Consider the following 15,515-nt stretch of genomic DNA (forward strand, 5'->3'; position numbering starts at 1 on the left):
CACAGGTAATAGAAAAGATATAAAAAAGATCATTCAATTATCCACATGTATACATTTTAAAATATCATATAAAAATTCATTCAAATATCCACATATAAATAGATATAAATATCAAGGACCAAAGAAGTTTATAATTTTTTTATTCAAATTGTATTACGCCAATACGACTTTTCTTTTATTTTTTAACTCTAGTCAAATTGCAATATCCAGATCCATGAGCACTGTTTTTTCCCTCTTGTTTTATCCAAATCAAGGTCCTTTTTTCAAACTTGTATAATACTTACTAATGAATATACATAATTTTTGAAAAAGAAATATACCTCATCCCATTCCTTCCAAGCAGATTACGGCCACGTGGCACCATATAAAAAGAAAGTGTTAAAGTGGAATGCGATAAGCAGTGAGCTCAATCATTAGGAAATTGAATTACTCGTCGGCGAAAACGAATTGGTAGTCAGTCAACAATCTTATTTGTTTTGCTCGTATGTCCCCATGGAATCCGCCAGATCTGCCTGACCGATTCAATATATGAGATACAGTCTGTGGCATCCAAAACTATTCTGCGTGCCCACTAACACCCCTCAATCAATACAATGGCCGAGCTCTATCATGCTCCTTCTTCCCTCCTCTTCTTTTCCTGTGTTGCTGCTTCTTTCTTTTTTATGTCACATGCAGGAAATCTTAGCTTTGCATTCCCTCCCACCTCGAATTTTATGCTTGAAACTGATGCCTATTTTGAAGGAGACAAGGTCATTCAACTGACCAAGAACCTATCCCGTAGCGTAGGCTGGGCAGCTTACAATAAATCGGTTCCACTTTGGGACAACTCCTCTCGAGCTCTGGCGAATTTCTCTACACATTTTCAATTCAGTATCGGGACGGGCAATAATAATCAAAGCGCTTCCGGAGACGGAGTTGCTTTCTTCTTGGCGCCTCTTGACTTGAAACTGGCCTTGAATACTTCTGGCGGAGGGCTTGGTTTGTTTAATACGACAGTCTCCACTGAATCATTCAATCCAGTGGTTGCCGTGGAATTTGACACTCACAAAAATGAATGGGATCCTGATGACAACCATGTGGGAATTGACGTTAATGGTATTCTTTCCCAGGTAACCTTTTCGCCTGAAAGGGTGGGTTATACATACTCCGGCCTTTGTGATGAAAATCTCAAGAATGGAAAGCAATGGCACGCGTGGGTGGATTATGATGGGGAAGCAAAGAGGCTGCAAGTGTTTATCCTCTGTAAACCCAATAGCGCTAGTGTTTCTAAACCTTCAATCCCAATCTTATCTTATCCTATAGATCTGCGCAACAATCTCCCACCAAACATCAAGGTTGGCCTCTCGGCTTCCACTGGAAACGCAATAGAGAGACATACTGTAATATCATGGAATTTTTCTTGTGAATATTCGTGGGGTATCTCAGCTGCCGCTTTTCCAAATAACACTTCCGGTGGACAGAACCCTTCCATAGGAAATCCTGCACACGAAAAGAGCAACAGCAATCCTGTCAAAGTTATTCTGATATCCGTGTTCTGTAGCGTTGTCGCTTTGTGTTTTTTGATATTCCTTGGCTGGCGGTGGAAGTTCAGAGAAAGCATTCGCCGGAGTGACGAAGTTGAAGAAAGCGATATGGAGTTGGACGAATGGTTTTCTCAGGGGCCCCGAAGATTCTCCTACCCCGAGCTCAGTGCTGCGACAAGAAACTTCAGCGAAGATGAAAAGCTTGGGCAAGGTGGTTTCGGTTGCGTCTACAAAGGCATCCTGCCCGGCACGGGAGAGATGGTGGCTGTAAAGAGAATATCCCAAGGCTCCAAGCAAGGAAGAAAGGAGTACGTCTCGGAGGTTACCATAATCAGTAAACTCAGACACCGTAACCTTGTGCAGCTTTTAGGATGGTGCCATCAAAAGGGAGAGTTACTACTGGTCTACGAATACCTGCCAAAGGGGAGTCTGGACAAATATATATTTGGAGAGGAGGAGGATACTATGGATTGGGACCGAAGGTATAGTATTGCCTGTGATATAGCATCAGCTCTTGTTTATCTGCACGAAGAATGGGATCAGCGTGTTATTCACAGAGACGTGAAGGCAAGCAACGTAATGTTGGATTCCAATTTTAACGCCAAGCTGGGGGATTTTGGTTTGGCAAGAGTAGTAGAGCGTGATCAGGTGGCCTCCCATACGACCGTGGTGGCGGGTACGCTGGGATATTTAGCCCCTGAGTGCGTCATAACGGGGAAGACAAGTCCAGAGGCGGATGTGTACAGCTATGGGGCGCTTACACTGGAAATTGCCTGCGGAAGGCGGCCCTTTGATAGCACACTTCTTGAACATAATTGCAGATTGGTAGAATGGGTTTGGGATCTGTATGGACAGGGAAACCTTTCAGATGCGGCGGATGGAAAACTTAGAGGAAATTCCAATTCTGAGGAAATGAACCTGCTAATGTTGGTGGGGCTGCTGTGTTCTCATCCAAACCCAATGTCAAGACCTACAATGAGAGAGGTGATAAAGATACTGAAAAGTGAAGTAGAATTGCCATATGTTCCTCTGGATTTGCCGGTTGCTGTGTACAATAATCAGCCTCTTCGTCTTGATGTGACGTCATCTGCACTCCAGTGGTCCCTTGTGAATGAAATGTTGTCGTCACTGAATGCGTCAGTTTTATCGCCATCTACGGCATCAAGTGGCTCGGTCATATCGTCTAGCACAGGACTTCAGTATCTCTAAAATCTTTAACTTAGTGAACAATAACGTTGTTAAAGTTTTCTAGAATTGCCATATGCTCCTTTGGATTTGCCCGTAACGGTGTACTATCACCCTATTCGTCCTCATGTGATGTATTAGAGTCGGTCAAACCTGGTTATCATTGTCTATTGAGAGATCACAATGTATTTTTGATTATATTTTTTTATTTATTAATTTAATTGAAAATCAGAAAACAATTTTATTTTGATTTTTAATTTAATTAATAAATAAAAAAAACTAACATAAGACATTTTGATTTTTAGATAGATGTTGCTCATATAATTCTTCTTTTGGAAGTAAACTATTCATGTTCTCATTAAATGTGTCTAGTCTATCATCATATATAGCTTCAAGTAGGCCAATCAAAATGTCCAGCGCTCTATTTTCAACCCATGAATTATGAAAACTAACATTATCTAGAGTTTAGTGTAATAGAACTTTTCATAAATTTGTATAGTTCACAATAGATCCAATATTAAGAAAAATATTTAAGATATAATTTAAGGTTTGGGCAGTCTATGTATGTAGAAGAAAGAAAGCAATATTGACTTGAAGTTGAGAGTTGTGCTATTGTATAAAATTGTAAATGGTGTTTCATGTTTTTTATGTAAATTAGTTTTATATATTATTTTTGTAGTATAAAGTTTTCTTTTATTATATGTTTGTGGGTAATCTTTGCTAAAAATATTTTTGTTAAAATATTATTAAAAATATAAATATTATTTTTTAATTTCTTCTATGATATTAAAATATTGTTTCATTAGTGGAAGTGTTGTGGTGTTGAAGAAGATTGTTAAAAATGTTTGTGTAGATTTTTGTTTCAAATAGATCTCATTCACATTGTGGATTCCAACAATATTGAAGTTTTGTCTATTTTTGATAGAAGTAAGTTTTAAAATTGGACACTTGCAATAAAAAATACTCTTACATAAATATAGTTATGAAGGATTGTTAGTAATGAAGTGGAGCTTAGCCACAAGATGCAAAAGAAAAGCCAATGGGGATTGATAAGCTTGATTAAGTAAGGTGAACTATTAGATGATCGATTGTTAGATAGTCAATAAAATTATTAAAAATCTTAGAGGAATGCTATTAGAATTTTGATCTTCAAAATATGTATAACAAAGAAAAAAAATGTACAACCTAGAATTAAGTGATTTTAAAAAAATTTTAGTTTTCTTAGACAGGATTTCTTATTTGACTATTGTTAGAAGAAAAAAGGCCAAGACTATAAGATGATCATTTTTAGTTAACTCTTTTTGTTGAAAGTAAACATTTTTTAACCTCTAAATTGTTTAAAGAATTTATGAAAAAGGTAATTTAATTGAATCCCAATATACTCCTTGTAGACACCTAAAATTGTCCTCCTTAATTAAATAAATATTTTTATTTATTTAATTATTTTATCCTAAGTCTTCAATTAATTAAATAAATCTTTATTTATTTAATTAATTTGTTTAGCCTCTTCTAGCCCTTTTTCTAATTGAAATAAATACTTTTATTTATTTAATTGATCCCATTTCTATTAATTAAATAAATATTTATTTATTTAATCAATTCATTAGGCCCTTCTATCTATACCACATGCCATTCATCTCTTAATTCCTACACCACCTTCCCTCTCATCATTTAATTATTTCCTCTACCTACCCTTTAATCCTTGCCGACCATTTATCTTTGCACCTCTTAATCTTATCCCTCCATTTTCTAAAGTGTCTTCTATATAAGAGAATGCTTTCTTCATTACCAACCCTAATGACAAAATCAGTCGATCAATCTTATGCAATTAATTTTTCTTGTGATCAAGCATCTTCAACCATAATACATTCTTTGTTGAGCTAATGTGCACATATAAAATCCAAGAGAAAATATATTAAACAAGATCAATGGAAATAGGAGACAATGGACATTGAAACACTACTTGACATGTGAGTGATAATATTGTTTGTTTTGGGAATTTGCATGATCTTAGGTATCTCTATTGGTGTATGGTGAATGTTTGGTTGTAAAACTAGGGTTTTATTTATGGTTGGATCTTTATAGTTTTACAATAGGTTCTCATCAAAAAAATTCACTGTATACATTTTTCCATGCTTGGTGGGACTGTTGTCCCTTTTAATCCTAACATTTGGTTTGCAGATCTAATTTTTTTGTGAATTTTTAGGTTAATTTTGCGATGATTCTAAGTTTTTCTATGTCTGCGACTAGTTTTTTCGCATTTGCATTTGATTCTGTGCCTGTGCTTTCTATTTTCACATTTCCATTTTCTGACGATTTTGCAGGTTCCAGATCATGAAACAAAATCTATACATTATATTTTTGCATTTGTGACCTTAATTGCATATATGCAGGATATTTTCGCGTTTCCATAATTTTTGTTGAATTGTACGTGTAGATTTTAGAAAATCACGTCTATGATTCATATTTTCACGTTTTCACCCCAAAATCACGTCTTTGTCAATTGTTTTTGCGGTTTTGTTGTTCATCTATTTTGCAAGTTCCAAATCTATAATTTCGTGTTTGTGTTTCACCTTTCTGCATTTTAGTTCAGAAATTGCATCTGCCTTCGGTATAATCGCATCTTTTTTTCTTCAGTTTTTGGCATCTTTATCCTTTTTTTAGGTTTTTTAGATTTTAGTTTTTCCCTAACCCATTGCATTGGGCTAACAAAGTGGTGCAACTATTTTGGAAAAAAGAAAATATTGTGTTGTCGAAGGTGCCCATTTCACATTTGGATTTGAATTTTTAAAAATTTGCCTAACTAGTGTGCTTCCATGCAGGGGTAATCTATCAAAACTACTAATTATTTATTGCAGGGGTAATCTAGGTGTGTGTCTTTATATTTTTAGTCTAATTAGGGTCACATCTCTTTTTGATTTGGGGTTAAAGAACATGTTTGAAGTGTTTGTCGATCTTTGCATCTTTTATGTTTATAACCCTAGAGTTGATAACAAAAGTATCCTCTCCCCTCACCCTCCATTGGACCTTGAGTGTAAGAAAAATTGTTATCATCTTTTATTTAGGTAGGAGGGGTTACCTCCCGAATAGAAAATAAGGCCAAGTGAGAGGGAACGACCGAAGTGGTAACATGCTAAATCCAAGCTCTTGTGAACCACCAGAAATAAAAGTGTTTGTGTCAAAAGTTGCAAGAAAAGAGTGTTACATGTTTCCATAAAAATGTTATGACCCTCTTAGTGTCCACGGGACACGTAAAACCTTGTGGAGCATAACCTCTACGAGACTAGGAGACCTTTCTTAATAGAGCATAACACGCTACTGATTATGGCCACTTGAACAAATTCCCTTACTAAAAACCCTTTGTTGTAGAAGCCAAAAACCTTCTAGTTGTTGGTACGGGAGGTTAGACCTTTGATGTCATCTCACATTCTTATGATTCTTAGTAGAGATACAAAGTTTGCCATGGGGAGTTTTCATGGGGACTGGTGCTTGGCTATCCCAAAGAAGTGAGTTTCGTGGAGTGGAGCCAGTGGGGTCAAGCATATAAGTATCTACTTTGAATAAGCATAGTTGGGAAACCAAGTGAGATACAACAACTATTGTCCTGGCTAGCCTTAGGATTTGTGCTTGCATGTTTTTATATCAAATAAAAAAAACACCTTCAGACATTGTGTCTTCATTTTTTTATGTGTTTTCTTGTCACTAAAAGTCAAAACATTGAGATTTGGTCACATTCAACAACTTCACAATTGGACATAATTTCAAACCATTTTTACAATCATGTTTGTGTCAGCTTAAATTGTTAGGAACCGGAAAGGACAACTAAGAGGGGGGAGGGTGAATCAATTGTCAACCAGTTATCAATAAATTATAACCCAAATGCAAATTATTCCAATTTAAACTTAGTGTCGGTAAACCAAACTTTAATGCTGGTAAAATGAATTAACTGTTATAACAGTACTGGTATAAGTTAACGTATGAAATAGAAAGAGAAACAACATCCACAACACATGAAACGAAGATTTTGACGTGGAAACCTGATAAAGGGAAAAAACATGATGGGAAACCTTACCCACAATCAGATGATACTACGATAGATAGTAAGTGTATACAAATGGGGTCTGCACATGCAGAAAGGCCAACTGCCTAGAGCTCACTACTCAATCACTAAATAGGAGTTACATTGACTATAGTTGGATGGTTAAATCCAATAAAAATGTACTGCTCCAGAATAGCATCCACAATGCTAGATTCAGTACCGGTTTAAGCTCTGAACACACCTTCATAACCTTTCCTTCAACCTTCAAATAATCTCTGCGTGATTCACACAAGGATCTACTTATTTTGGCTCTTCAATGATCTTCAATATTCACACACACTCATACCATATACATATCTTTGATCTCCAATAAGATCTTGCAATCATTTATATAAAACCTAAGACCAAATGTTAAGGTCAGCTCACAAAAAGATATTACATTTAAATCAATTACAAAATAAGTCTTGATGTGATACAATATGTCAGCCTCAATACATTTACATATTATCCAATCAATAAACCATTTCCAAAATGTGTCGTGCTGATCTGAAATAGATATCATGTATCGGTCCATAACCTAGACCTATCTGCTAGTTAAAGCAAATATGTCAACCTGATTAGACCAATAAGAAAAACACCAACTCCAAACATCCAATCCATGTCTTCGACATAACCAAATGATCTCTAGATTATACCAAGTTACCATCACTACTGGTGAACAACATATCCTATCGATGAAGCATATACCGGTGACTGTGCATAAGCCACTAACCATGCTTGCGAACACAATGTGCCAGTTCAATAACAAACCAATATAGCCAGAGTGCCAAATCAACAATGTAGACCTCCAAGAAGATAACTGTTGACATCGATGACAAAACCAATGCAACACATGACAAAGTCATCTATAATACCAGCATAAATCACGTCTGTGTTGGAAATACGTGTCTGTGTAGAGTAGAATCATGTCTGGATATTAGAGAATAATACTATCACATTTTATCAGAAAATTGTCAACATTTCGAGAAACTATGTCTTGGCTATCATAAACCGCATCTCTATTGGGAAACCACGTCTATGCACGATAGAATTGTGTCTATGATTTCAACCTCAAAATTGTCACTATTATCATAAACTGCGTCCGTGTTCACTGTAATTGCATCTTTGATAAAAAATCACGTCTAGGTTTACTTAAACTACGTCTGTGTTCAGAGAAATTGACAAATATTTGTCAAGAGAAAAATAACTTAAGTTTTGAGATTCAAAGAGCCTCTAAGGCATTTCTTATAAGGGTTCATCATTTTCAATCAACTAGTCTTGGTCACATATTTTTCCATCATTTACCTTCATTTGCAATCCCTCATACATATCTTCCAAAATTAAGTCAAAAGGTTGCTTTGTTGTCAAATCATATCTTGCAAACTTTCTATAGCACATCAATAAGTGGTTCCTATATCAGATCTATCATCTTAGGATCCCATTTGGTCATCTTTAGTCATGGTCAACTTAGCTCATCTAGAGATCTATCATCTCTTTTGAAGCCACACCTTAATTTCGATCACACATATCTTGAACCTACATTTTTGGAAATTGCAAGACTACCCAAGATTCTTTCCATCTCATATCATTTCATGTTCTTCCATAGTCTTCACATTTCCTTCCATCTTTTATTTTAGCCAAGGTCAATTTCATGGTTGAAACTTGTTCCCAAAGGTATAGAAGAGAAGTTAAAGAAGCTCTAAGATCTCTCAACATGAGTACCTAGGAGTTTGATGGAGATGAATTTTATAATCCATTTGACAATCATAGCAATATGCCAAATAATGACAATGATAACACCAATGATAATGGAAATACATCTATCACTTCCCTAGACATTGAAAAGAATAGTGTAGATGAAAGGTTCAAAAGATTGGTTTAAGAAATCATGAGAAGAGATAGACAATACTTCTTTCAAGTCATGGAACAAAGTGGGATGAAACTACCTCATGATTTTGATGTGTCACAAATTATAGAATAGGACCCCAATCAAGGAAATCAAACAAATGCAAATCCTAGAGGACATAATGGTGGTAATAGGAGAGAACATTTCATTCCTAAGTCACCTTCATCCTTATTTCGAAAACTAGAAGTTCCCAATACCTAATCTCATGTCAATTTTACTAGGAACTCTCATGAAGAACCCCACAATAATCCTTTCCCATGGAGAAGAACTGCCACTATACATGCTCATGATGATACCCAAGATCATACCAATGCATATATTACACCCAACCGGACATTGAAAATCATGACACGAGGAGACCCCGTGTCAGATTTGAGGGAAATAAGAAACATCACTCTTATGATACCTCCTATCCTCATGGTAATGACATGTATCAACCTAGACCTAGTGCTCCTGACTACAATATCATACCAAGTGGTCCATATGAAATATATAACTATGTTCCTCCTCCATATGAACATATCTATAATCAATACCATCCATATATGCACTTTATCCCTCCTCCTCCACCTGGTGGCTCAGGCATGGGACTAGCTCAAAGAGAAAAGATACCACACAAGAATGACTTGCAACAACAAACCAAGGATTTGCAAAAGCAAATGGTAGACATGAATACACCAAAGAAACATTACACAATGAAAGAAATATGTCCTTACCTATTTGATAGAAGCATTCCATTGCCTCCACATTTCGTGACACCAAAGTTTGATAAGTATGGAGGAAAATGGGATCCTAAGGTACACATAAGAGAATTTTCCATAGCTTGCATTGAGGTAGCAAGATAGAAACATACTTAATGAGATTGTTCCCACAAAGCTTAGGGGGATAAGATATGAAATGGGTCTCCTAAATTTTGCTTGGAATCAAATCATAGAGTGATTAGTAGAAGATTTTATAGAACACTTCTCATACAACATTGAAATACATGTGTCAGTGACTACCTTGTACAATACTAAATAGAGAAATGGGGAGTCTTTCTCTTCATTTTTACAATGATGGAGATGTCTTGCTAGTCGATGCTCTTGTGATATCCCATAAAAACAAATGGTAGAAATGTTCACTCAAAACATTAACAAGGACATTGGATATGAACTAAGAAAATATTGTTTGTCTACCTTCAAGGAAGTTATAGAAAAAGGATTGGCGATAGAGAAAGTCCTTATTGAAGAAGGCATCATTAAGATATTCAAAGAAAATAAAGAGGAATCAAATGGGAAAGACAAACCCCACTTTTGGAACAAGAATAAGAACACAGTTAATCATGGGGTAGTAGATGCAAATATTGTAAAACCAAAAGTAACTCTCCTCAGTGCAAGTTCATCCAATACAAGTAATCAAGTGAATAGATAAAGGCCATCAAAGCCTCAAAGAAAATATACTCCATTGGGAAAGCCACTTGAGACAACATTCAAGAAATTGGTTGCAAACAAGCTCATAACACTACTAGATAATCCACCTTATGAACCAAAAGTAAAACATGTATGGTGGAATGATGATGAGTATTGTGAGTATCACAAGAGAAAAGGACACACAACTAGATATTGTCATAGATTGAAGGATTTTATACAAGATCTTATTAACAAGGTTGACATAGAAGTTGATGGCCATACCTCCAATGAGGGACATGCAATGTTTAAGGAGCTATTCCTTAGACATGATAAAGGAAAATTCAAAATAGATAATCAAGCCAACTATGGTAAGATGTCCTATGATTATGATTCTATTGTTAAGCACATTTCAATAGATAATTATGTTTTTACCATTATTATAAAGGAAAAAACTCCCGAAGGTTCTACCCAAAGGAGTAAAGTTATTTTAAAAGGCATTGGATCATCTTCCTCATCCTATAAAGATGAAACCTCTGAATGTAATCTCACAACCCATCGAGGTAAAGTCACCTTGCAAGGTGCTCCACCCAAGATGAGAACCTCATCATCTACCAAAAATTATTATGACATTGTAGATCAGTTAGGGCAGACACCCACCCTCATTTCTATCCTTAAGGTCGTGTATATCCCCTTCACATAAGGCCATTCTTGAGAAAGAATTGGGAGAAACCTTTGTACGCATTGATCTGAACATGGACCAATTTTAAGCCATGGTGGGATACCTTTCCACTCTGCATTGCCTTACATTTAGAGAATTCGATGATCTATCCATATGCCAACCACACAATGCACCTCTCTACATCGAAGCCTTTCTCCATAAACACCACATCAAACGAGTCTTGATAGATGGAGGAGTAGGTCTGAACATTTCTACATTGAACACTATTAAACAATTGGGATATTATTAACAAACTGTGAATTTAAAGAACAAGATTACCATTAAAGTATATGGTGACAAAGAATGCCCATCTAAGGGAGTACTCACCTTACCTTTGATAATTGGGCTACTCACGAGGGATTTAGTTTGTCAAGTCCTTGATTTAGACCTCACATACAACATACTTTTGAGATGTCCACGGATACATGAAATGAGAATAGTACCATCAACATATCATCAATGCATCAAATTCCCTTATAACGGAGATAAAGTAACGAGAAGAGGTGATCTAAATCCATTCATGTATTTTAATATTTTGTGACCAAGATCAGAAATAATAATTCCAATCAATAGAGAAGAAACTCCATCATCAGCATATGTGGATCCAAAATCACTAAAATCTTCCACATCAAAACAAGGTGATCTTAAAGGAAAACACAAGGACAAAGGCATGGGAGAATATACTTTGAATTAAACTAAGTATTTAAGACAAATAGTGGATTCTCCTGAAGATTATGGATGACCACATCCCTCTAAAAAAGTATCAACCATTACCATAAAATGGGATCCCACTATATTCTACAGATGGGGTGAGATGGAAGAAGAAGATCTCCCCAAGATGATTTATAAAGAATCTACACAAGATCACATCAAAATACCATGTAAAAATTCTGGCAAAGGATTCAAGTTCTTGCAAAAATCCGGATATGATGGTAAAGACCCTTTTGGGTTACAAAACAAAGAAATTATTGAACCAATACAACTAGAGTTAACATTCAAAAATTAGCGCTCCAAAGTAATTGGCTTCATACCCCTTAGATTAGGCACTCATAGATCTACATAAGCATTGCAAATCATAGATTCTAATAACCAACAAGAAAATAAATTCTTCTCCATAGACTCTAATGAATGGGAATGGGGTTCACATAAGTCGTCTAGTGATTATGAGCACACCAAAACATTCAGAGAACTAGGTGAACCCATAGAAGAAGAAGACTTTAAAAGAAAATTCAGAGTTGGTCAAGTAACTTTATCAGAGTCTACATCACAAGCGAAGAATGATAGCAGAGATCCATGGATAAAAATATTTTGTGATCCCGAACCCTCAACATCTCAAGGTTCTAGGTCAAAACCATGAAGAGTGAATACTCCCATTGTTGAGTGTCCCTCTAGTGATATTGATTTGGATTTGTCTATGATCAAGGATAATGAGGAGAGTTCTAGCGATGCCCCTGATGATTGCATAGAGATACCTGAAGACTCTTGTTCATTTACCCTTACTCTCATTGAATTTAAAAATATTGATAGCCTCCCTCTCATTTATCTACAACTCATTTATTTGGACCAAAAAAATCCTCCACAACTAGACACTTTTCAAAATGATGAGGCCTTTATTGACTACCTTGGCATAAGAAATGATCTATCGATCAGGGACCACAAAGAAAGATACATCAAATAACTCGATACCGCGACATATATGGGAGAGAATGCCAAACCTTTTAGTCATAAAAGTATAAAAAATAAAAACAAATCACATGTCTTATGGTGAAAACCACATTGTGGTGTTGTCTGACCCAAAAAAAGAAAAAATAAAGGATTGAGGGTGAAAACCTCTCTGAGGCGCCTAAGAAGGGAAGGTCTGGCACTCTACCTGTAACATCATATGAAGAAAAATTATCAATGCTAGTGGAAGAGATTATCAAGACAAATATTGGCACTAAGGAAGTTCCACACAACATATGCTTAGCACAATCTCTAAGAGAAAAACAAAAACCAAAGTTCATAAGTTTTTTCATAGAGCGACAAATCAATTTTGCATGGTTATCTGTGGATATACCTGGATTAGACCTATTGGAAGATTTTAAAATTTGTCTTATTTGTCCCCTACCTATGTGTTGGAACTTAGGGTTTAAGATTTTTGAAAACGGTTTTAGAGTTGTTAAGGTTTTCCTTTGTTCTCTTGAGAAATGTTATGTTCTATAGTTGACTTGTGATCATTGGTGGCCTGACTTTAAGTTATCATCAAAAGGGTCATTTGTCATTCGTTCACTGACCCCATGTGCTAGGAGGCATCGCTTGAGGTTGTCGCTTTAGTTTTTATTATATACCCAAGTATTAAGTGTCCTTGTGGTTTTTCCTTCTAAAATTCCCTAGGAAGGCCCCCATGCATGATCACTTTACCCTCAACTAGTCTCCACATGCTAAAATGTTCCACCTAAGTGCCCCCTTTAGTCTAATAGTTGTGCAAGATAAGCGTGCCATAAGAAATACAGAGAAATGTTGTGATGCATACTTTCCAACGAGAGGTCTCGACCGTGTGCAATAGGGAATTTACAAAGCTTAAAGAACAAGACTTATCTTGTGACACATTTGAAGCAATGATTAAGCCCTATGGGATAAGGAGGAGATAGAGGCAACAAAGGGATCCTTATCCCACAGTCATTTCATAGTAGAAAAAGGATTGTGCGGGATAAGCAATATTCGCAGGTGTGGTAGCAGTTTTCACTATGTAGTGTGACCATGGACGATAAGAAAAGATAAGAAGTAGAGAGGAAAATCTTATCCCATAGTGTTATTAAGATTCCCTTATGGGCCAGCGGGATAGGAAATAGCTCAGAGTTATAAGGTAAAGTTATCCCACAATATTTATAGGCCGACATAATGATGGCATGGGATAAGAGGTAACAAAGGATTGCAAATAACCTTATATCGTAAGGGTTTTCTTCTACTTAGTGATGATCGTGGGATAGGGATTACAATGTGAGATCACTAGAATCTCTTATCCCGTGCATTCCCATAGGGATAAGAGATGGATCACAGGATAAGATAAGGCAAGCTCATAAGGCTTATCCCGTGCAAAGAAAAATTATCAAGGAAAGGCACCTTCAAGCAAAAGATAATAGAGAGTTATGAGAACTACGGGATAAGAGGATTCTTAGAGGACATACAAAGTCCTAAATCCACAAGAGGAGAGAACGTTGACAACTATGTTGTGGGATAAGGATAAAAGGGTGTCGATAAAGAAAAGGTAGCATGGCCTCATCCCGTGAGGATAAGATGAAGGCTTCCGAGTGTTGTGGGATAAAAGGAAAAGGAAAATACATGGAAACCTTATCTCGTGAGGATTGTCAAGATAGAAAAAGGTGGTGTAGGATAAGGAAATAAAGAGAAATCTAAGGAAGGCTTATCTCACAAAGATGGTAAAAGGCATAAAATCATAAAACAAGGTTCAAACGACATAAAATTTGAAAAGTATGAGTTAGCCAAGACAGTCTAATAAATGCCATGTCATCATTCAAAGGCTCTTAAAGGCAATCTCGACCAGTCACTTCCTGATCAACAGATGAAATTAAAATTTGCCGCAAATGAATGGCTCTATCCGACATAGATGAATTAATGGCATCACCATAAAAGAGAAATTATTCAATTTTGTCCCATACCTTGCACTCGAAGAAGAATTTAGAGAATCCCATAGTGAGAAGAAGAGTGAATTTCAGCAAACCAACATGCCCTCCAACAAATTCAGCCCAACAAGGTAGACTAGTAAGTTAATTATTCCATCATCCTTGTGCATTTGCTAGGCTATTGTAGTTGTGATATGCAGAGCTTTTGTGTGTGCCCTAGAGTCTGTAGGGTTTGCATTTGTGTTGAATTTCCCAAGCTCTCCTTTGCTTTTAAAATTAAAATGGCCTCCCCTGTTAAGGACTCTTCTACTCCCGCTGTTGAGAATATCCCTGAAGTAGACACTAGCTCTATGATGACAAAGATTACCCATGTCATCCCCCTTGATGTAATTCCGCCCGTACCAGTAATTGAAAATGCTCCCGCTATTGAGGTAAGCCTTCAATCCACCCCACAAATGTCTAAGGAGCCCAAAGCAATCTCCTCTCCAAAGGAAAAGGTTGCGAAGAGAAAGAAAAAGACATTTCAAAAGACTATTACTATTATTTCTGATAGTGAGTCTTCGGATGATCTTGCCCCTCTTCTTAAAGCTAGGAAACTAATTGAAAAGAGGAGAAGGGTTTCCCAAAAGGATTCCATTAAAAAACCTACCACTAGAGCCCATCCTCTTGTAGAAAGTGCCCCTGCTACTGAAAACCCACCCGCTGAGGAAACCCCAATTCCTTAGGAGCAAACCCTGTAGAAGGACAACCCTGTTGAGCAAGTGAAGGAAACTTCTCTTGCAAAAGGGTGATCTCCCAAATCTCACAAGAGAACTAGAAAATAATTTAAAGGAGAGACATTACCTCAGGCTGAGTAACCAAAAATAGTGCCAGCTACCGTGCTCTTTCTCTTGCAAAGATTGTAGAGGAATTGCAGCATGAAATTGAACAGAGATTAGAGGAGATTGCAAAAAGGTTGTATACAAACAAGAAGCCTCCATCGGGACCTATTAGAATTGTTTGAGGGGTCCTCTATTAATGAAAGCATTAGAATTGCCTTCAATGACAAAGAGGCAGGATGCATAGATGCGCTTACAAAGGAAAGAGGGTGGGAT

General features: G+C 36.5%; 1 protein-coding gene across 1 annotated transcript; it reads left to right on the forward strand.

Moving 5' to 3' along the window:
- Positions 1-593: 593 nt before the first annotated feature.
- On the forward strand, positions 594-2,732 carry LOC131876184 (L-type lectin-domain containing receptor kinase IX.1-like). The gene has a single exon (XM_059221006.1). The coding sequence runs from the start codon at positions 594-596 to the stop codon at positions 2,730-2,732; it is 2,139 nt and encodes a 712-aa protein (XP_059076989.1).
- Positions 2,733-15,515: the final 12,783 nt, after the last annotated feature.

Source organism: Cryptomeria japonica, chromosome 5 (assembly GCF_030272615.1).
Source record: "Cryptomeria japonica chromosome 5, Sugi_1.0, whole genome shotgun sequence".
NCBI lineage: Eukaryota > Viridiplantae > Streptophyta > Pinopsida > Cupressales > Cupressaceae > Cryptomeria > Cryptomeria japonica.

What these genes read in the sequence shown, in the direction of transcription:
- LOC131876184 (XM_059221006.1), top strand. Translation starts at nt 594, where the DNA reads ATGGCCGAGCTCTATCATGCTCCTTCTTCCCTCCTCTTCTTTTCCTGT.